The 20,909-nt window shown below is 57.0% G+C and overlaps 2 protein-coding genes and 1 long non-coding RNA gene across 8 annotated transcripts; 1 reads left to right on the forward strand and 2 right to left on the reverse strand.

Moving 5' to 3' along the window:
• Positions 1-1,589: 1,589 nt before the first annotated feature.
• Positions 1,590-10,480, reverse strand: Pycr1 (pyrroline-5-carboxylate reductase 1). 4 transcript variants are annotated; one of them, XM_026410713.2, is made up of 8 exons: positions 10,399-10,480; positions 5,376-5,489; positions 5,056-5,126; positions 4,293-4,469; positions 3,871-4,092; positions 3,574-3,666; positions 3,243-3,406; positions 1,590-2,520 (listed from the first exon to the last, which is right to left on the reverse strand). In XM_026410713.2, exons 2-8 carry the CDS (start codon positions 5,440-5,442, stop codon positions 2,361-2,363), a joined length of 954 nt encoding a protein of 317 aa, XP_026266498.2. In that variant the 5' UTR covers positions 5,443-5,489; positions 10,399-10,480; the 3' UTR covers positions 1,590-2,360. The 4 variants fall into 4 exon arrangements, with proteins under 4 accessions (XP_026266498.2, XP_026266495.2, XP_026266496.2 ...); XM_026410710.2 differs by having other exon boundaries at positions 4,293-4,472; XM_026410711.2 differs by lacking the exon at positions 10,399-10,480 and adding an exon at positions 9,484-9,565 and having other exon boundaries at positions 4,293-4,472.
• On the reverse strand, positions 5,427-10,627 carry Myadml2 (myeloid associated differentiation marker like 2). Of its 2 annotated transcripts, none has more exons than XM_026410715.2 (2): positions 9,484-10,627; positions 5,427-5,489 (listed from the first exon to the last, which is right to left on the reverse strand). In XM_026410715.2, the coding sequence occupies exon 1, from the start codon at positions 10,474-10,476 to the stop codon at positions 9,553-9,555; it is 924 nt and encodes a 307-aa protein (XP_026266500.2). In that variant the 5' UTR covers positions 10,477-10,627; the 3' UTR covers positions 5,427-5,489; positions 9,484-9,552. The 2 variants fall into 2 exon arrangements, with proteins under 2 accessions (XP_026266500.2, XP_026266499.2); XM_026410714.2 differs by lacking the exon at positions 5,427-5,489 and adding an exon at positions 8,377-9,241.
• Positions 10,628-10,724: 97 nt separating this feature from the next.
• On the forward strand, positions 10,725-20,843 carry LOC113198120 (uncharacterized). Of its 2 annotated transcripts, XR_013344065.1 has the most exons (4): positions 10,725-10,810; positions 16,955-17,146; positions 17,940-18,126; positions 18,217-20,843. It is a non-coding gene; the product is annotated as an uncharacterized LOC113198120 (long non-coding RNA). The 2 variants fall into 2 exon arrangements; XR_003302803.2 differs by having other exon boundaries at positions 17,940-20,843.
• Positions 20,844-20,909: the final 66 nt, after the last annotated feature.

Consider the following 20,909-nt stretch of genomic DNA (forward strand, 5'->3'; position numbering starts at 1 on the left):
TGTGCTAGATAAGCACTGCTACGTCCAAGGCCCTTATAATTATTTTTTTCCTTCCTTTTTTAAAAAAATTCGTTTCTTCTTCTTTTTAAGACAAGATCTAAAGATCTAAGTTGCCCAGGCTGACCTTGAACTTGCATCCCTCCCGCCTTAGCCTCCTGAGGTGCTGGATCACAGGTATGCACCACTGTAGAGCTCCATCCCAGTCATGTTCTGAATAAGCCGGTACCAATACCTCCTTGCAGAGCCTCTCTGGACCCAGGCCCTGCCTTCTTCGGGACTGTGCCTCACCTGAAGCACCTGGCTGGCCTGCTGGCTTCCCTCATGCCCAGACCAGGTGCACTGTGCCAAGCCTTCATCTTTCTGTGGGTCAGTGCCTGACAGGAGGTACCCAAATAGGGACTGACCTTGACCTGGAGGGAACAGTTGAGTCATCGGGCAGACACATGGCCTCTGGGTCAGTCTCTTTGCTCAGGGGAGGACATCAGGGTCTCCTATACTGCCAAGGACTCTTTTCAGAGAAGGGAATGATTTTGGGTGCCCATGGCTAGGAGGCTGGGAAGTTCACTGCCCAGCCCAGAGCCCACCTACCCACACAGCCTAGGGGTCTGCACTGGGGCCCAGGCCTCAGGAAGGGCCTACAGACATGTCATCCTGGTCCTCCTTGCCCAGCCCTGGCTGTGTCCACAGCTAACCCAACCCACCCACCCTCATCTTGGTCCACATCAGTGTGTGGGGAGGACCAGGGCTCTCCACCGCCAAGAGGAAGAGTACGACCTCAGCTCCCCACCCCAAGAGAGGCCCCCACACGCCTGGTACTTCCCCTCACAAGAGCAGTGTCCACTGCTGCTGATCCCAGCAGTGTCCTCCAGTCTGTGAGCCTCCTATGGGGGTGCACTTTATGTGTGGCCTTGATGGGGCCACATCGTACCCAGCTATCTATTCAAACATTGTTCTGGTGTTTTTGCTAAGGCATTTCTGCCTGAGATGAACACATAAATCAGTTGAATTTAACATCAGGTAAGAGCAAAATGTCACTCAATAAGGCAGATTGCCCTTCATGATGTAGGTGGGTCTCATCCAATCAGTTGAAGGCCTAAGTCACAGAAAAGATCCACCCTCTCCCAGGTAAGGGAGAATTTTTCCAACTCACAGTTTCAGATTTTCTCTACCATATTGATTTTTCCTGCCTGCCAGACTTTGAACTAGAACACTGCTTGTCCTGCCAATGCGTTAGGGTCTCCAACCTGCTAGCCCACCCCCTGCCATTTTAGGGTCTCTCTGGGTGTATCCTATGGGTTCCATTTCTGTAGCAAACTCCAATATACCTTCCTTAAGGGTTTCTCATCAGGAACCTGGCCCTGCTGGCCACAGCTGGATATAAGCCTCTGTCAGTGCCAGCTTCTAGGCAAGTCTGTAATGGGTGAGGCCCAGAAGCTCCCAGCCCTCTGTTTCTGGGGGCCTCAGCCTGGCTGCCCTGGGACTGCAGGGCTTGGGCCATGAGCTGCCGGCTGGGCCCTCAGCATTACACTCGGGTGCAGAGGCCTCCTTCACAAGTGGCAGTTAGAAGTCAGGGCACTGAGAACTTTCAGAAACCGGTTTATTCAACCTAAAGGGTCGGGAGGGAAGTGACGCACCCCACCAGGCAGATCAGGAGTGTGATGGCCTGAGTGTGCTGGTGGTCACTGCAAGTTCAGCAGCTACCCGAGGAGTCCTCTTCCCAAATATTCAACAAGATCAAGGAAGCTGGGCAGCCGGCCAAGACAACTTGGGTCCCTGGCACCAAGCTCAAGGCGCCCGTGATCCTCTGCCAGCACACAGGAGGGAGGGTGAGTGGGGAGTGGAAAAGGGCCCTTGGGTCTTTCTGTGTTGGGTGCTAGGAACGGAACCAGGGACTTGCCATGCCAGGTGCTCTACCACTGACCTTTGCAAAAAGAAGGGGCAAGCCCACACCAGCTGACACTGGGGTTGAGGAAGGTGAAGACCTCAGGCTGGAGCTATATAAAAAGCTCGGGGTGTGAGGAGGTCAAAGAGCCCATCCCTGTTATGGGCTGAAGCCTGGGAACCATGGAGGCTCCCAGTGAAAGGTGATATGCCCTTCCCTGGCCACAACCCCGGCTGACCCAGACTGTGGGCAGATGCCCACTGAAGGGTTGGAGACCCCCCAGGACAAGAGCCTGGAGCCAAGAGACCAAGAAGCGGAGAGAAAGGCTGGGCACGGTAATATGCACGTGCAGTCTGAGCACTTGGAGGCTCAGGTGGGAGGATCTGTTGAATCCCATGACTCCAGGCCCAGGGTGAGCAAAACAACAAGAGGAGGGGGTGGGGAGGGAAGGAGGGAGAGCAGGTGGAGGCAGGGTGCATCATTCCTTGCCTGCCAAGGCCAGGTTGCGGGCCAGTGGCTTGGCAGGGCCAGAGGACAGAGAGGCCCCTGCAGGGGAGTCCAGCTTCACCTTGTCCAGAACAGTCTTCTTGATGGCAGCAGGTGAGACCTTCTCCTGGTCGGCCATGGTCTGCAGTTCCCTGGACAGGTAGCAAGGGTTGGGCTCAGGCCTCTGCCTCCTTCTGGAGGCCACAGCTCCTAGGGTCTGCCCACCTCAGTGGTGCTGTGCCGTATGACCTGCCTTCCCTACACAGCTGCAGGGCTCCCACTAACCCCATTCAAGGTGGCTCAGGGTCACACATCTCTCTGTGGCATGCCTCAGTCCCTGAGCTCTCGCTGCCTGACTGCAGGACTAGCCTCCTGCCACTCCTGTCTCCCCTGCAGTGCAGCCCTGCGTGAGGCTTGCTGTCGGGCAGTGCCACTCAGTAGTCTGGGAGTCTGCACTAGCCAGTGGGCACTGTGGCCAGAAAGGTGCTGCCGACCACCCTGTAGACCTGGCTCCGCTTTGGACCAGCTGCAGAATCCAAGCAGTTTTCTTTCAACTCTCACCAAGCTTTCCTTGGGCCAGGACAGGACACTTATCTAACTCCCTTAATCCCCAGCCAGGGCAGGAGGGTGTTGAAGCCGGACCCCTTCCAACCCAGTCCTCTGGCCATGTTGATGACACTGCACAGGGACGGCAGTGCAGGCCTGGAGAAGCTTTCATCACATGTCGATGCCCACAGGACTGTGGAAGGGGGTGAGGGGCACTTCAGACTGACTCCAGGAAGCTCGGGGTTCCTTGTGCCCTGAGCTGCCCCTGTAAGGCCAAGGCTCTAGTGTGCTGGAATGGGTGGCAGGACGGGGCAGTAGAGGTGCTCACCGTGTGCGGATGCAGGAGGCCTCCACAGCATTGATGAGCAGGGAGCGGAAGCCCCCACTCTCCAGCACGTGCAGGGCGTGGATGGTGGCCCCTCCGGGAGAGCAGACGTTGTCTTTGAGCTGGCTTGGGTGCTCTTCCGAGTCCAGTAGCATCCTGGCGGCTCCCTGCAGCCAGAGAGGTACTCATGGGGATGGGCCATCGCCCTGCCTCTGCAAGCACCGTCCCCAGCCACTCCAGCACAGTAATAGCCAACTCCCCACCCATCTGCCCCTGTGGACAGTGTCAGAGTTGGCAAGGAACCACCCTCACCAGAGGATCAGGAAACACTGACCAGAAGGGCCTGGGCCCCAAGGCGGACTGCCAGGCGCCTTGGAAGTCCCATTTTAACACCGCCATCAGCCAGGGCATCCAGGGCAGTGAATGCCTGCAAGGAGAAGGCACCCTGAGCCACTGTCCTGGCCTCTCTTCCTCTCCCTCTGTGGCCCAGAGCTCAGTGCCAGAGAGCACCAGTTCCCACAGCCATGAAGTTCCCACCCAGGCCTCCAAGGGAAGCAGGAACAGAGGGTACCCCAGAACCCTAGGAACTTCCAACTCCCCCCAGTCACCACCCATTACTACCAGCCCTCACATAGGCAGGGCCACTGCCACTGAGCCCCGTGACAGCATCAATCAGGTCCTCCTCCACCTCTGTGCAGAAGCCCACGCTGCCTAGGAGCTGTTCCAGGAGCCTGCCATCCTCCACTTGGGCATGGGTGCCCGTGGCATATACGGTAACCCCCTCTCGCACCACAACTGGAGTGTTGGTCATGCACCGAATAACCTTGGGCGCTGGTCGAAATGCTGTCAGTTTCTGGAGAAGAAACGGGGTGTGTCACCCTGGCCTTGGCCACCCATCCTCACCCCAGGTAGGCATAAGTATGGACATGCTGTCCTAGTGGAACATTTCCTGACCACTCACAGATGTAGAGCCCAGGCACGGAGCTCCTGTGTGCACTCCACATCCCCACCCCCACCCCAGCAGGCCCCGTGAGCCCAGCCCACAGCACCCACCTTCTCAATGGAGCTGATGGTAACACCAGCCGCACAGGACACCACAATGTGCCTGTCCTCAATGTCAGAGCCAATCTCATCCAGGATGAAGGGGATGATATGCGGCTTCACGGCCAGGAAGAGCACGTCACTGTGCCGCACAGTCTCCTTGTTGTGGGGTGTCAGGTTCACCCCTATCTTCTGCAGAAACGTAAGGCAACTCAGACTGCCCCAGAAGTTGTCCTCCCCTCTGCTTCACCCAGGGGCTGCTGGGCCAGTTACAGCACAGAGCCTGGAACACCCTCAGCTGCCTTCTCACCCAGAAATGTAGGAAGCACTCTGTTCTTCAACGAGTCCCCTTCGCAGACAGAAAAGGGACACTACATCCAAGCCACAATCCCATCCCCCTCCCCATCTCAGGATGCAGCCTCCAGAGATGCCTGCTCTTCAGGTATGGGTAACAGTCTCAAGTTGAAAGCTTGCCTACCCTTAGATCTGCAATCCTGACTCAGAGGTGACAAACTGAAGCTGTATTCAGCCCCAGGTGTGTCTTGTCTGGCCTTCTGTTATGGCTCCATCTGCCTGACTCCCAGAGGCTCCCTGTGAGCACTGCTCCCACCAGCCTTGCATACCACCAGCAATGGAAGCCATCGGCAGGGCCAGGAGGCAGGACCTGGAGACACTCTGGCCCAGGCACAGCCACTGCCAGGGCTGCCCAACACCCAGCCCCAGACACTGACTCTCGGAACCCAGCCTTCCTGCCTACCCTCTGCCCAGTACCTACCCTCAGGGCAGAAACTGTGGCCAGGTCCATGTCTGGGGAACTAGCCATTATCTTGTGGGCAGCCAGGACACCTGGGGTGGGCAAGACAAGTTTTCCTCCCTCAAGGCCAATTCCGGCCTCTCTCTCTCCCACCTTTGGGGGGAAGAAGCTGCAGAGAAATCCCACCCTCAGGATAAAAGAGGAACCCCAAACATCTGGAAGCTTCCAATCCCTTAGGACTCAAGCCATGTAACTCAGACCCCCACCTTCAGCCCCAGCCCTACCCAGGGTAAGGGGGCCCAACCTCATCCACTTGGTCCCTTCTTGACCCCAGAGTCTACCTGCTGATGTGAAGCCCTTGGCTAGTGCGAAGGCCAGCTGGCCAGCCCCGATGAAGCCCACGCTCATGATGCCTGGAGGCCGGAAGCCCGAAGCCCTCACAGCTGGTTTCGGCCCTGCAGGGTGCGATGGAGAGCTGGAAGTTAGGTGGTCAGCACCAGGGCTGGCACTCCCCAGGCGGCCAGGCGTCCCCCGACCTCCTAACCCAGCCAGCCTAACTGGATGTTGCCCCTCCGTCCCGCTCGGTAACTGTCCCAGCTCCCCCCACCCATAACAACGCAGTCCCCAGCCCGCTGTCGAGGGTCGCAAGCTCTCTGGACGAGCCAGGGAGCCGCCGGGAATGAGAGAGGACCGGGAGAGGACCCAGCGCCAGGAGGCCCTCCGCGTCCGAGCCCCCGCCTGCCCGCGCCCCAGCAGCAGAAGGTCCGCGGCACCCCCGCCCACCTAAACCCGCGCAGGTAGTCCCGCCGCAGCGCCGCGCCCGCCACGCGGCACCCGCGCCCCGGCCCCGCCCCCTCTGCCCCGGCCAATCCTCGGTGCAGCCGCCGCGCGCCGGCCAATCGGGAGCGGCGACCGGAGCCTGGGGTGTTGCATCATTCCGGAGGCCGGCCCGTCGGCCCCGCCCCACTCCGGCCGCCGCGGGTGGGAGGCGCTAGCGCTTCCAGGCAGCGGCCGGGAGACCCCTCCGGGTGGGTGTCTCCTGGGTAGAGCTTCCTCGCAGACCACCTTTGGAAGCTGGCCACTCTGTGGTCACAGGCCTCTACACACACTCCGAACAGGTGGTGTTCAACTCGTAAATTGGGGAGGACGATCCTGTAGTGCCCCAGCTCCCCAAGTTCCTGGAACTTTTAGGCCCTGGGTTTTAGGGAGAACAGGACTGTAGTCATCCTTCCCGCGCCCCAGGGCATGCCCAGGACCTATTTCCCTGTGTTGGGGCTGCAGGGTAGTCTAGCACCATGGCATAGTAAAAAGTGATCACCACGACAACCCATCCCCCCACCGAGGGCAGAGGTGTCCTGTATCATTTTTTTCTGTTCTGTGTCTTAAATGAGGACCAGCTGTGGGCCAGGTGCAGTGGCAACGCCTGTAATCCCAGTGGCTCTGGAGGCTGAGGCAGGAGGATCACCAGAGTTCAAAGGTTTAAAGCCAGCCTCAGCAACATAGCGAGGCCCTGTGCAATTTAGTGAGATCCTGTCTCTAAATAAAATATTTGAAAAAGGGCTGGGGATGTGGCTCAGTGGTCAAGCACCTCTGGGTTCCATTCCGGATTACCAAACACCCCCCTCCCAAAAAAAAAAGGGTGAGGACAAGCTGCTTCAGAAAATAACCTGAGAACGATTAAGATGTTTTGTCCTCCAGGCCTGGCTGCAAACTCTGTCCTGTCCCCCTGGTTTCCTTCTCCTTGACATCTAACTGTCACCACCAACACCAGGGCCCTGTTGGTAGGGAGGAGTTTGGTCTTTGCACTCCAAGGGAGGGCCTGGGGTCATGGTGGGTTTCCACAGTGCAGCTCAGACCCGTGGCAGGAGGCCAGGTCTGCTTTACACTCCCAGAACAGAGCTCCCTGTGTCAGGTCACTGTTCTCCAGGCGGTGACCACACATCTCACTCTTTCCCAAAAACAAAGCAAAGACCATCCTCTGGTCCCGGGAGAAACCATGGCAGGACCAGCCTGAGAGGAGCCTCCCAAAGCCCTTCTCCCAGGCCCCTCCTCGGCCTTACCTCAGAGGGGTGGGGTGGGGGGGGCGCAGGGGGCAGAAAGCCACTGGGCAGTGAGGAGAGGGGGGGTGGGGGGGTGGATGGGGGGTGGGGGTAGTGGGGGGATGGGGGGTGGGGGTAGTGGGGGGATGGGGGTGGGGTGGGCGCAGGGGTGGGTGCAGGGGTGGGCGCGGGGGGCAGAAAGCCACTGGGCAGTGAGGAGAGGGGGGGTGGGGGGGTGGATGGGGGGTGGGGTGGGCGCAGGGGTGGGTGCAGGGGTGGGCACGGGGGGCAGAAAGCCACTGGGCAGTGAGGAGAGGGGGGGTGGGGGTAGTTGGGGGGATGGGGGGTGGGGTGGGCACGGGGGGCAGAAAGCCACTGGGCAGTGAGGAGGGGGGGTGGGGGGGGGTGGAGGGGGTGGGCGCGGGGGGGGGGGCAGAAAGCCACTGGGCAGTGAGGAGGGGGGGCGTGGGGGTGGGGCTTGGTGACAGGTACTTTGTTTCAAAGCTTTGTCTCTCGGAGGAAGGAAAGAAGAAAGCAGGGTCCCTCCTGGATCATGTCCAGCCCTCCCCTGAGAGTCAGGATGGACGTGGCCTACCTGCTCCTTTGTTATCTGGTGACATGACCTCCTGACCCCAGCTTTCTGAGCCCCAAGACCCAGTAGCTGTCTACCTGCCCTTGGGGATCTTCTGTCTACCTGGCCTTGGGGATCTGCTGTCTACCTGCCCTTGGGGATCTGCTGTCTACCTGCCCTTGGGGATCTGCTGTTGAGCCCTAAGCACCCACCCCCTCCAAGTAGAAGACATGGGTCCAGATCCAGCTTGTTGACTGACTCCAGGTGCCCTCTCCAGGCAGCCAGCCAAGGCCACGTGGCTTACGTGGTACCACAGGACCATCGGGGCCTGCCTCAGGGCTGCTCAGAAGCTGTCAGCAAGGGCTGTCCAGAAAGGGTAGCAGCACCTCTGCCCCTGCCCCAAGTCTCGGAGACTCCCAGGTGGAGGTGTGGGATGAGTGCCCAGGCCTCTAGGAAGGAGGGGGCTGAGCTGACCCTCCTTCCCCCACTGGCCCATCTGAGCCCTCCTGGACGGTCACCCCCCAAGGAGGAGAGCACTGCCTGTCCCTTTCACGGAGCCCAGTTCCTCAGGAGATGAGGCCCAGCCTTCCCTGCACTCCAGAGCCCAGGGTGCTCCTAGGGCCACGTCTTCCTTCAGCCAGGCCCCAGTGCAGACCCTCCTCCCAGGGCATGCCGGGAGCCCAGGAGGTGTCACCGGGCACAGCCCCTCAGCAAAGAAGGCTTAGCCACAGCTGGGGTGCAAATAAGTCTCCTTTTATTGACTGCTCAGGGTCCTGGGAACAGCCGTGAGCTGAGGGACTGACAACTGCTGCACACATGCTCCTGCTCTGGTGGCCGGTGGCCTGCCCTGGGCTGGGCTCTTGTGCAGGAGAAGCTGGCTGAAGCGTGGAGGATGTGGGTGCCAGTGGGCCCTGATGGTCAGGAGCAGCAGGCAGCTAGATGCCTGGTGCCCAGGCTCCATGTTCTAGCGACTGCCCCAGGCCGGGCCCTTACCCGTGTCAGGACTGCCCACCAGGCCAGCCTCCCGCAGGAGTCTCTACAGAAGCTGCTGCGTCACAGCCCATGGTGGGCACTGGGCAGGGCCTCCATCACTGGGAACCCAACACCTTGGCACTCTGCTCTGGTGGTGCTGCTAGCTCAGCAGGCCCTTCCAGGCCACCAGCACCATCTCCAGCCTCTGAGCTCTGGAAGGCAGCCCTGGGTGGCCATAGCACGGTCCTCACTTGGCTCCCCAGAGGCCCGTGAGGCAGGGTCCTGATTCCTGGGCTCCTCCTCTGTGAGCTGGAGCAGTTTCCAGCAGAGCTCCCTCCCCAGGGTTCTGGGCACTGCCCCTTCAAAGGAGGAGGAGGTTCCAGTCCACTCCAGGGGCCTGACTCTGGTGCTCCTGGGCTTGTGTGGGACCCTTCCCACTCCTCTGGGAATCGTCCACTTTCTAACATGTCACCCAGCGTGAGTGCCATGTCCAGACACTGAAGGACATGCTGCTCCACCTCTCAAGTCCATTTAGCCTGCGTGTCCCCATCTCTAAAACGGGTCCCAGCAGCACCTGCTCCAAGGTTTCCCACATGAGGGCGGTCAGTATTGGACCCAGGGAGGACTGGGAAATGGAGAGATAGAGAGAAACACAGAGACAGAGAGAGATGAGAAACAGACAGAGACGGGAAGAGATGGGAAGAGAGCTGCCCTGTCTTCCTGCCCAGGGCCTGGCCCCACCCTTCCTCAGACCCCATCCAACCCAACCTCAGAGTGGTGCCAGAAGTCCAGGAGCGTCCTCTGCCCATGGCACACGTCTACTCTAAGCCCTCCGACTCCCTCCTGCTCGCCCTCACGTCTGTTCACCTGGGTCACCCACGCATGCCTGTAACCCCCAGCCAGAGAGTGGAGATGGGCCAGTGGCCACTTGCCAGGCTACAGGGTGGGCACGAAGCGGATCCTCTGGGAGTAGGCAAGGTCGACGATGTAGAGGAGCAGATTGACGTAGGTGAAGATGGCTACCACCAGCTGGCTGTCCCAGGGGCAGCTGCCGCGGGGGCAATCGGGGGGCCTCCTGGGCTCCCCGTACTTGGGATCAAAGCAGAAGACCGGCCAGATCACAGCGGCGCTGAGGTACAGGAGCACAGCCAGGAAGGTGTACACCACCACCAGGCGGTCGAAGGGGCAGCCCAGGCCCCCCGTGTGGCCCATCACACTCAGAGCCACCACGGCCACTGTGGCCAGGAAGCACAAGCTATAGACGGCCACACACCACTGGGTGGCCATGTAGCGCCCATAGCGGCTGTCATGGACCAGTGCCCCAAAGATGATGCAGGCCACAAAGGCCTGGACGATCTTGAGAAGCCCTGACACTGTGGCCATGTAGCTGGCCACCTGGCCAGGCCGGGCCCGTGTCAGGGCCACCTCCGCTGCGTAGGCCAGGAAGAGGAGCCCAGCAAAGACGCTGGCCGCCAGGCGGAAGTCCCTAGCTGCGCAGCCAGCAGGCTCAGGTGGACACTCCAACCGGGTGAAGTACAGTGGGTAGACGACGGCAGCCGTGGCACACAGCAGCGTGGCCAGCATGGCGAAGGCCGCTGTGAAGTTGCCCCAGGAGAGGCGGAGACAACCATGGAGCTGTGTGAACTCACAGGCCACCACCAGGAGTGACACTGCGAAGCAGAAGCCCCAGGCAGCCATGCAGAAGGTGCCCTGGACGCCCGCAAAGCCGCCCCGGTGGGCAACCAGGCTGAAGGTGGTACAGCCAAAGGTCAGCTGCAGTACCCGGGCTGTGCCCACTGGGGATGTCACAGCACCCAGGTGCAGGTATGCACCCCCGGGGGGCTCCACGGTGCTTCCCATCTGGCCAGCCACCTCCTGGCTTCACGCAGTGCCCCACGGCCCTGGGGTTCCTGATGGCCTGGGGGCCCTCTGTCCTCTGCAGTAGTGGCAGGTGCCGGCAGCCTGCAGCAGCAGTGACGATGGTGACATTGCAGCAGGGCAGCCTCTCAGCCGCCTGAGTGGTGAGCGCCCCCCTCCCTGCAGCTATAAATAGACAACCTCCATCAGATCCCCGGAATAGCAGCCTCTGTGCCTGTCCACGTCCAGGAGGAGCATCTGACCCCTGCGTCCCACGCAGATTCTCTGCTGGGACGTTAACCCCTGGGCTGCCTGAGCACCTGCATCCTTCAGTCCGGTCAGTGACGGGGGGCGGGTGGGGAGAATGCAGAGAGCAGGGGCTGCCCCCTACACCCAGCCCCAGCAGCCTCCAGAGCCAGCTCTGGGGGAGGGGCACAGGAGGTGGGAGGACCTGGGGGGCTCCCTTCTTGTCACTCACCCCACCCCTCCCAGACAGTGCCTCTAGAGTTCTGCTGGGTTTCAGAACCCTGTTGTCCTTGTCCCTGGAGCTCTGGGGAAGGGGAGTGAAGTGTGGAGACCCCAGGCCACTTGTCAAGAGTCCATCCTCGTTCTGGCCATGATCTCCAGCCTGGCCCTGTCTTTGGTGCTGGGGATTGAACCCTCGGGGGCTTTTACCCCTGAGCTACACTCCTAGTGCTATTTATTCAGTCAGTTTTTACTGAGGACGGACCCGGGTGTTCAGCTGCTGAGCCTCGACCCCAGCCATTTGTTCTATTTCATTTCATTTTGATGCAGGGCGTTGCTGAGTAGCCCCGGCTGACTGGGAATCGCAGTCCTCCTCCCTCAGCCTCCAGAGTCTCTGGGATTACCGGAGCGCTGCCTGTTTCATGTTATTTATGGTTTATTTATTTATTTTGAGACCGGATCTTGCTGTGTTGCCCTCAAACTTCTGGGCTCAAGTGTTCCTCCTGCCTCAGCCTCTGGAGCAGCTGAGACTACAGATGGGCACCACTGTACCTGGCTAACTGTACCTTGCTAAATGCCTTACTAAGTTGTTGAAGCCGGCTTTGAACTCATGATCCTCCTGCCTCAGCCTCCGAATCGCTAAGATCACAGGTGTGCACCACCACACCTTATTTTTTTTTTTTTTTAGTTGTCAGTGGATCTTCCATTTTTATATTTATATGTGATGCTGAGGATCAAACCCAGGCAGGGCCTCCTACATGCCAGGCGAGTGCTATACCACTGAGCCACAACTCCAGCCCTCCATTTTTTTTTTAATTTTAGTTATTTTGTATGTATTTATTTTATGTATTTATATGCGGTGCTGAACCCAGGGCCTCACACATGCTCGGCAGTGCTCCACCACTGAGCCCCAGCCCAGCCCACGCCCTCCATTTTTAAACTGAGTTCTATGTGTTTGTTTTTGGTGCTGTGGATTGACTTCAGCACCTTGTACATGCTATGATCCCGCACCCTCTCACTGAACTGTAACTCCAACCCCATGCTGAAATTTTAATGCATTATGAAGTGTTTCTGAAATGGTAAGCAAATTCAGATTGTAAAGCTAGTAGATGCTCAGACCCAGTCAGTAAAGAAAAGAGAAAGAAGGAAGCATTACCTAAAATTCCACCGCATCAAACCCCTGTTAAAATGTCATGGTGTCGGCCCTGGGGAGGTGGCTCAGTCAAGAGCACTTGCCTGGCACGGGTGAGGCCCTGGGTGCCAATGCCAGTATGTGCATGAGCGCGCACACACACAAAGAATGTCCAGGGCTGGGTTGTGGCTCGGTGGTAGAGCACTTGACTAGCATGTGTGAGGCACTGGATTAGATCCAAGGCACCACATAAAAATAAACAAATGACATAAAGGTATTGTGTCCATCTACAATTAAAAAAATACTAAAAAAAGGACCGGGGATATAGTTCAGGTGGTGGAGTGCTTGCTTCACATGCACAAGGCTCTGGATTCAATTCCCAGCAACACACACACACACACACACACACACGAATGTCCTGGTGTATCTTCATAGATGTTCCCTCAGCTTGTAGTCAGAAGAACTTCAGATCTGGGGAAGAGTTGCAAGAGTGTGACCAACACAGTGCCTCCTTCCCCCAGAGTCAAGGATTTTCTTGGTGTGTGTGCGCGCCCAGGAACTGGTCATGGTGTGCCCTGTCTGCACCTCCATTAGTTAGTTAATCAATCAGCTCTAGTTCTAGATGTGACAGTGTGGCCCTAGACACTTCCATAGTGGCCCCTCAGAGCAAGGCCATTTTCCTAGAGAAGCACGACATAGCGATGATGTCCGGATCCACGTCCCCACCTGTCCTTGGAATACAGATCTGACCGGGGGATGCCCTGGGGTGGCCATCCGGGCCTCCACCACTCTTTACTCTAGAGCCGTCCTTCTTTGGGTGTCGTCACACTGACCTTTGCAGGACTTTCACAGACTGGCCTTCAGAACGAGTCTGTCTGCCTGTTTCCTCCTGGTTGGGCTCCAAGCTGAAGGCTGGTGGCAGAAAAACCCGGCAGGGGACATCTCATGTGACAGTTCACCCAGAGCCTGTGAACGTCAGCCGTCTGGTTGGGGCCCCCACTCAGGTGTCCACTTGGTCCCCAGCGGCCTTGCCCAGGGGTCTTGGCGTCTGTTGATGCTTCTCAAGGGCAGCGTTCTCTCGGAGCTCACCCTGCTCCTGCGCTCCAGGGTGTCCCTGGGGACCCTTCCACAGGAGTCCCTGCAGTACACAGAAACACCTCCTGGGCCAACAGGTGTGTGCCGTTGCGTCTGGCAGCAGCCACTGTTTGTGCGGGGACCACGGAGCTGATCCCCACAGCCCATCTCTCCATCTCAGTGTTGCCAAAGCAGCAGCAAGGGCCCGACCTCAGATCTCCTCACCACATTGGTCCGGTGGTCACGGATGGTGCTAACCTTCTTATCTATTCATTTACTTTTCTGGTTCTGGGGATTGAAGCCCGGGGTGCCCGGCCACTGAGCCCCAGCCACAGCCCTTTTAAAAGTGTATTTTTGGACACAGGGTCTTGCTGAGCTGTTTAAGGCCTCGCTCAGTTGCTGAGGCTGGCTTTGAACTAAGATCCTCCTGCCTCAGCCTCTTAAGCTGCCAGGCCATCTCAACCTTCCTGGTGCCACCAGCCCTTAGGTCCAACCCCAGAGCCAGTCCCTCTGCCCCTACCCTTGGCCTCTACTTCTGTCCGCCCACATCTGCCACCTACGAGCAGCTGGCTGTGGCACCTGAGGCACTGGGCACTTCGGGGCAACCTAGCCTCGGCACTGCCAGGGCCTATGGTGTCCCCAGGGGCATCAGGCTGGCCTGCACAAAGAGGCAACAGAGGTCTCGACCAAGGAAAGACCATCCTAGGAGCCCTGCGGGGCACCTCAGAGTGACCAGTGGACTCTGGGTTCTGAGCGAAAGTGACCCTGGAGGCCACCATAGCAGTCCCAGAGTCAGCAGCTGTGACTGCCTGCAGCCCCAGAGCCGTGGGCGGGCTCCCTGCCAGCCCCCTCCAGGCCCACCTCAGCCTGCAGGGACCCGGCCAGGAGAAGGCTGTGTCCTCCAGGGGCTGCACTGGGATAGGGAGGAAGAGGGGATGGGGAGTCCTGGGCTTGTCAGAGGCCAGAAGGCCCTGTGGGCTGGAGTCTGGGGAGGGCGGTGCCAGCCGAAGAGGTCTCCTTATCACCCTTCTGCACGCGCCGATGCTGAAGCTGTTTAGCCCTGGCTCCCAGCCACCGCCCCACCCTCCGTCCCACAGCGGCTCTCCCCAAGACCTTGGGAAGCACCTGGCTTGGTGGACCACCCAGCCTCGGTGTCTGCCTCAGGGTGTGGCTCTTCCTGACCCACCCGCCAAGGTGTCCCCTAGGGGCACAAGTGTCCCCTAGGCTGCGTGAGGCTGGGCTCCCTGCTGCCACCCTATTCCCCTACCCCTTCTTGCCTGTGGATGGGGGTCAAGCCTCCATGTTTTCACCTAAAGATGAGAAATGAAGTGTCCAGAGGAGCAGAGGACGGGGTGTAGGCACAGCCACCGCCCCAGCCCTGGTGGCTGTCTCCCCTTCTTATTATCAGCTCCTTCTCGGAAGAGGGGCCTTCAGGGGCTGTGTGAGAAGAAATGGGAAGCAGAATCTACCTCCTCTTCTAGCCACTGGGCTCCCAGCCACCTTCCCAAGGCTGACCCCAAGACCCTCATGCAGCACCTAGCTTGGTGGGAGTCCAAGGCGGAAGGATGGCTTTGGCCCTGGAGTTGAGGCCAGCAGGCTCATATAGGGAGACCCCTGTCTGAACAAAGTGCTGTGTGCTCTGCTGCCGGGCCTGTGCCCACACAGTGGGCTTCTGTCTCTAGTGGGGCAGCCCCTGGTCCTCACCCCCTGACCCTGTTACCCACCGACGTGCTCAGCACCCTGGGCTGGGAAGCAGACTGGGCAGCTGATCCAAGGCTGGCCCAGAAAGCCCAGAGCAGCTCCAAACACGGGCTGTGTCTCAAATCCCAGACACCAGGGCCCCAGCAGTCAGCCAGCCACCATCTGCCTGGACTCACAACAGCAGACTCTGAGTCACCTGCTCCTCAGGGGTGGAAACGAAGGGTCAAGTTTGCGCAGCAAGGGAGCCGCAGGCCACCCAGAGGCTCAGCAGTGTGGGGGGTGCCCTGACCTCAGTGCGGGCTGGCAGGCGCCCTAGGGTCACATTGCAGAGGATAGAGGACAGGCCTGCGGGGGTCGTGGGAGGAGCCTGCACAGGCACCTGGGTGACACCGTCCACTGTTCCAACAAGAGGCCATGTGGGTGGGTAGGCCTCAGAGACGGGGGGTGGGGGGGGCTGGGCAAGACCCCAGAATGTCCCCTGCAGCTACTTCTAAGAGGGAATACGCTGTCGGAAGCTGCCACACAGGAACCAAGCGCCCCTTGGCCCCGAGAGATGGGAATGTGGATGTGGGGAGCCAGCCGTGGGCTGAGTGTGTGGACTCTGGGCACTGGGCGCACAGGGTGGGCTGAACTCCTGTGGCCCCTCTGTTTGGGCAGGCCTCGCTCTGCCATGACCCCCGCACAGCTCCTGAGATGGGCACGGCCTTCCTAGAGGTCAGTCAACCTGCTGGCCGCCGACGTCAGGAAGCTAGACTCACCCCGCCACCTGACCCCCTGCCTCATTGAATGGCCTCTCCCCCATAAAAGGGTTCAGCACGTTCTCCTCTCTCTCTCTGTCTTTCCAGGGACCCTAGGGTCAGAGGGGCCGTCACAGGACCCAAGGAAAAAGGTCTCTCTGTCTCTGTGTGGTTATGTGGGGCAGCCCAGTTCAGCTGGAGTGACCCGAGTGTTTAGTTGTGAAATGAGACAGTACTCGGCGCCTCTGCTTGTTCTTTGGACTTTAAATTTTTTTTTCCAAAATAAATCAAATACTTTCTAAACTACTATAAAGAAGACTAGTTTTAAAAATTGTCAACTATAAAAAATTATCATGCTTTAAAACTTAAAAGCTAATGCATATTCTTGTATGAACAAAAAAAAAACCTTGCCTTTACAAAATTTGTGCTTTAAAAATTGTTTTTTTTGTACTTGTAGATGGACATAATGCCTTTGTTTTGTTTATTTTTATGCAATGCTGAGGATCAAACCCAGTGCCTCACACACGCTAGGCAAGCGCTCTGCCACTGAACTATAGCCCCAGACCCAAAATTTGCTTTTACAAAAATTCAAGTTTCTGGGGCTGGGGATGTGGCTCAAGCAGTAGTGTGCTCGCCTGGCATGCGTGCGGCCAGGGTTCGATCCTCAGCACCACATACAAACAAAGATTTTGTGTCCGCCGAAAACTAAAAAATAAATATTAAAATTATCTCTTTAAAAGAAATTAAGTTTCTTTTTTTCTTCTCATTCTCCTTCTATTTTTCCTTTGTGGCAGGAATTCAACATTCAACCCAGGGCTGCTTTACCACTGAGCCACATCCCCAGTCCATTTTTTAATTTTTGAATTAGGGTGTTGCTAAGTTGCTAGGCTGGACTGGAACTTGTGATCCTCCTGCCTCAGCCTCCTGAGTGGCTGGGAATACAGGCATGTGCCACTATACTTAGAGTTTCTTTTTTTAGAACTATTTTATTTTGTGGTCCTGAGGATTGAACCCAAATGCTCTAATACTGAGCCGCATCCCCAGCTGTTTTTATTTATTTATTTATTTATTTTATATATATAATTTTTTTTAGGTGTAGATGGACACAACACAATGCCTGTATTTTTATGTGGTGCTGAGGATCAAACCCGGGTCCTGCCTGCACTCTACGATGAGCCACAATCCCAGCCCTTTTTTTAAATTTTATTTTGAGACAGGATCTTGCTAAGTTGCCCAGGGTGGCCTTGAACTTGTGAACCTCCTGCCTTGGCCTCCCAAGTCTCTGAGATCATACCACCCAGCAATATATTATTCTTTTCTCTCATTCTAATTAACATTTTCACTAAGTGAATCTTTCCCTGTGATTGCACAGTGCCCTACCTTGCTCTAGGCACTGAGAAACAGACGTGGAGAAAGGAGCCAAAAATCCTCATAACTTGGGCCACAAAAGAGGCAATCGTGGACTGCAATGTGTTGCATAGAGACTCCTGTATGAGACGAGAACGTGGGGCCACTCTGAGGAGGTGACCACAGGACTGTGAGCTCAGTGAGAAGGCCGGCCCAGGTAAGTGTTAGGCAGAGTGATCAGCAGGTGCCAGGGTGTGGCAGACAGAAAGGCCTGGTGTGGGGGACCAAAAGGGACCCAAAGGTCTAGGTGGCCTTGGTTCAGGGAAGCAGGGATAATATAAGAGGAGAGGGAAAGCTGGGTGTGGTAGCACAAGCCTGTAATCCTAGCAACTTGGGAGGCTGAGGCAGGAGGATCACAAGTTGGAGGTCACCCTGGGCAATTTAGTAGGATTCTATCTCAAAAAATCACAAGGGCTGGAATGGGCGGGGGTTGTAACTTAGTGGCAGAGCACTTGCCTGGCACATGTGAGGCACTGGGTTTTAATTTCAGCACCACACAAAAATTAAAAAATAAAATAAAATAAAGGCATGCTGTCCATCTACAATTTTTTTTTTTTAAAGGTCAGGGGCGGTAACTCACTGGTAAAGTGCCCAGGTTTGGTCCCCAGGGAAAGAAAGAAGAAAGGAAGAAACAAAAGCAGAAACCCAGCTCTGTCCTTCAAGAGCTTTACTTTAAAAAACAAAAGTTCATTTTTCAGTGGCAGTTGAACACACATCTTTATTTTTACTTATTTATTTTTATGTGGTGCTGAGGATGGAACCCGGCGCCTTGCACGTGCTAGATGGCGCTCTACCACTGAGCCACAACCCCAGCCCCAAGAGCTTTACTTTTCTATTCTTTTTTTTTTTTTTTTCTTTTTTTCCCTGTGCTGGTGGCCAAACCTCGGCCCTTGCTCACGCCAGGCGAGTCCCCAGCCACTGGCACCCCAGCCCTGTTGGCTCTTTTTCAGTGTGGGGCTGAAATGTATCACGGATGTCGACGCGGAGCTCAGATCCCACGGTCAGGCTCCTGAACAGTGAAGGTGTGGCTCTGGCCATTCCTTGTGGAGAGGAGAGGCCCAGGTGTGGGTGCCTGTCCTGAGCGGTGCTGCTCCTTCAGAAAGTGTGAGACCCCAGCATGTCTGGAAAGGCTGAGCGGTGAGTGCAGAGGGGCCCTGTGCCACGGGTGGCTTCAGTGAACAGGGTGGGTCTCCAGGGTGGCTCTCGCAGCGCCCTCTGTCCTTGCAGGCTGGGGTTCCTTGTGTCTCTGGTCCTGGCAGGAAAGCCCAGCACAGACTCGCCACCCGTCCAAGGTGAGCCTGACGTATTCCTTGTTCACCACAGTCGTGCAGAGAAAGGGTTTATTCATCTGGGAAAATGCCCCTGGGCCTGACCCACAGTGTCGTGTTCAATGTGTCGGCGGCGCCCAGACACACAGAGCTGTCTTGGATGCCTTTGGGTCCCCGCAGCAGGAACCATGCCGAAGCTGCTGCCTACCTCCCTCTCTGCACAGACAGGCAGCACCTCCTGTGACCCAGCCCAGCTCTGGCAGCAGCCTGGCAGGCCCCACCTTCTGAACGTCTCCCCAGCCAAGGTGGCACCCCAGCCCCACGGGTCCCCCAGCCTCCTCTACTGCCCAGGCTCCTTCATGGAGAGGGTGGTCCAAAGCCCACCCAGGAGGCCTGAGGACCAGGCTGCCCTCCCAGGCTCACAGCTACCCCGGGTGTGTGTTCTCCCATGCCCAGCCTTGGGGCTCTGCAAACCTCCTGTGCTGTCTCCTTTGGCTGCTGGGACTCCATGGATTTCTGCAGGAAACCCTGTAGGGTGGCCCACGGAGGAGACCTGAGGAAGTGGACTTTGGTGACGAAAGGCCCACCTGGGTCAGGGCAAGGCCTCAGTGTGCTTTGGCCGGACTTAGCAGGGCTACATCTGCCAGGGCAACACGAGCAGCTGTGGTCCTACTCAGTGCTTCCCAGAGTCAGGGTTGCCTTGAATGGTCGGCAGAGTTAGGCTCCAAGAAGGTCAGGGTCCACATGGCTGTCCCCTCTTTTGGAATGGAGCTGTAGGTTCCTGATGTGTGTGGTTGGGAGCCAGATACAGAGCTCAGGCTGAGCCTTCTCAGGGCCTCTCTAGAGCTTAGGATAGAACCCGCCCGGCAGGAAGTAGGAGCACTGACACCTGGATTCACGTAGACGGCTTTGCTCAGGAATTCAGCCATGAGGCCCAAGGTCAGGGTTGCTACCACCAACCGTGGCACCAGCAAGACCCCTCCCTCGGGCTGGGTCATGGTTCAGTGGCAGAAGGCTTCCATCCTCAGCACCACATAAAACCCAACAAACAAACAAAAACTCTCCTCCCTAGGCAAGTGCAGTGGCCCACACCTGTAATCCCAGCAGCTCGGGAGGCTGAGGCCGGAGGATCACGCATTCAAAGCCAGCCTCAGCAACTGAGGCCCTATCTATAAATAAAACAAAAAACAGGCTGGAGTGTGGCTTGGTGCTCAAGTCCAAGTTCAGTCCCCAGGGCCAAAATAGAAATAAAAAATCTCTCTTCTCTGCCTATGTCCCAACCATCCTGCTTCTGTGGTTAACGTAAGTGACTGCTGGCCCACACACTAAGCAATGAAGACCCAAAGCTGTTCACACATGTCCTTTGCACCCAGAGAGCGTATAAGACACAAAGCCTGTTGGAGGACCAGGAGCATCTCCCAACTGAAGCTGTCCTTGTGTCCAAGATAGTCAGGGGTGGAAACAGCCGGAACAGAAGATGCACGCACGTATTTGCTCTTGGAAGTGAAGCAAGGTGGGGAGGGGGCGTCTTCACCCTCACAGTTTTGTACCTTTCAGATTTTTAGCTCTATGACTGAGTGACATCGTGATAAATAAAAATGCAGAAACTTCTAAGAAAATGTTAGCTGGGTAGGGAACGGTACTTCTGCAGCGGTATGTTTTCAAACTAGACAAAGCTGGCCTTGCACAACACTGAAGGTGCAGATGCCATCGTCACAGTGAAAAAGCTCATGCTATTTATTTATTTTTGTACTGGGGATTGAACCCAGGAACACTGTATCACTGAGCTGCTACCCCCGCCCTAGTCCTTTTATTTTGAGACAGGGTTTTTTAAGTTGCCCAAGCGGGCCTCAAACTTGGGATCCTCTTGCCTCAGCCTCCCAAGTCACTGGACTACAGGCACGTGCCCCTGTGCCTGGCTGATGTTATTTTCTTACTGTGTGAGGAGCCACTCTGAATGAGCCACACCTTCCAGTCCTGGAGCGAGAAGCTCTGTCCAGTCACTACATTTGTGGTGACTTGGGCGTTGTCTCAGCCCCCAACCCGGGTGAAGGCACGTCTTCAGGTGTAGGTGTCATCCTCAGGGTCGAGTTACACTCACCTGGTAACCCTGTCCTTTCTGACCTTTTTTGGATGAAACTTTCTAAGAACAAGAGTCCCCCCAATAAACGCTCACTTCCGAACGGGCTCGCTCTCTCTCCGCCAGCCTCTCGGGACTTTCTCTTTTCTCCCTCTTGGGGAGCCTGAGGCCGAGAGTGGAGAAGCCGTCCTGAAGCTTGTGAAAAGGTAAAGTGTGTCTGTGTTTTGTTTAGTGTCCCTGCAGATTCACAGAGTGACCTTAAGGTCAGCTGCCCGCACGGGCCAGGGGTGACATTACTGGACTTTATTCCCATTAAAAAAAAATATGGAAAACCTGTGAGCCGTCATTGCCAATGCCAGAAAGTCGGGATTTGCTGAATGAACAGCGCCTCCTCAGGGCTGGAACGAGACTGAGGTGGAGTGGGGGCCACTGAGCACGCAGGAAGGGGTCAGTGTCGTGACCCCCAAGCCCTTCCCAGCCCCTTGGGCCCTTGAGGCGCGAGTTGAGTAGAGCCACCCTTCAAATAACCAGGTCGAAGCGTGAGCTTCTTTCATTTTCTTTTTTTTTTCAAT

Source organism: Urocitellus parryii, chromosome 7 (genome assembly GCF_045843805.1).
Source record: "Urocitellus parryii isolate mUroPar1 chromosome 7, mUroPar1.hap1, whole genome shotgun sequence".
NCBI lineage: Eukaryota > Metazoa > Chordata > Mammalia > Rodentia > Sciuridae > Urocitellus > Urocitellus parryii.

What these genes read in the sequence shown, in the direction of transcription:
- Myadml2 (XM_026410715.2), bottom strand. Translation starts at nt 10,476, where the DNA reads ATGGGAAGCACCGTGGAGCCCCCCGGGGGTGCATACCTGCACCTGGGT.
- Pycr1 (XM_026410710.2), bottom strand. Translation starts at nt 5,442, where the DNA reads ATGAGCGTGGGCTTCATCGGGGCTGGCCAGCTGGCCTTCGCACTAGCC. An exon ending in GTGGCAGTGGCCCTGCCTAT is followed by an intron (nt 3,667 to 3,870) that starts GTGAGGGCTGGT and finishes TTCTCCTTGCAG; the next exon opens with GCATTCACTGCCCTGGATGC. An exon ending in TTGGGGCCCAGGCCCTTCTG is followed by an intron (nt 3,407 to 3,573) that starts GTCAGTGTTTCC and finishes CTCTGGCTGCAG; the next exon opens with GGAGCCGCCAGGATGCTACT.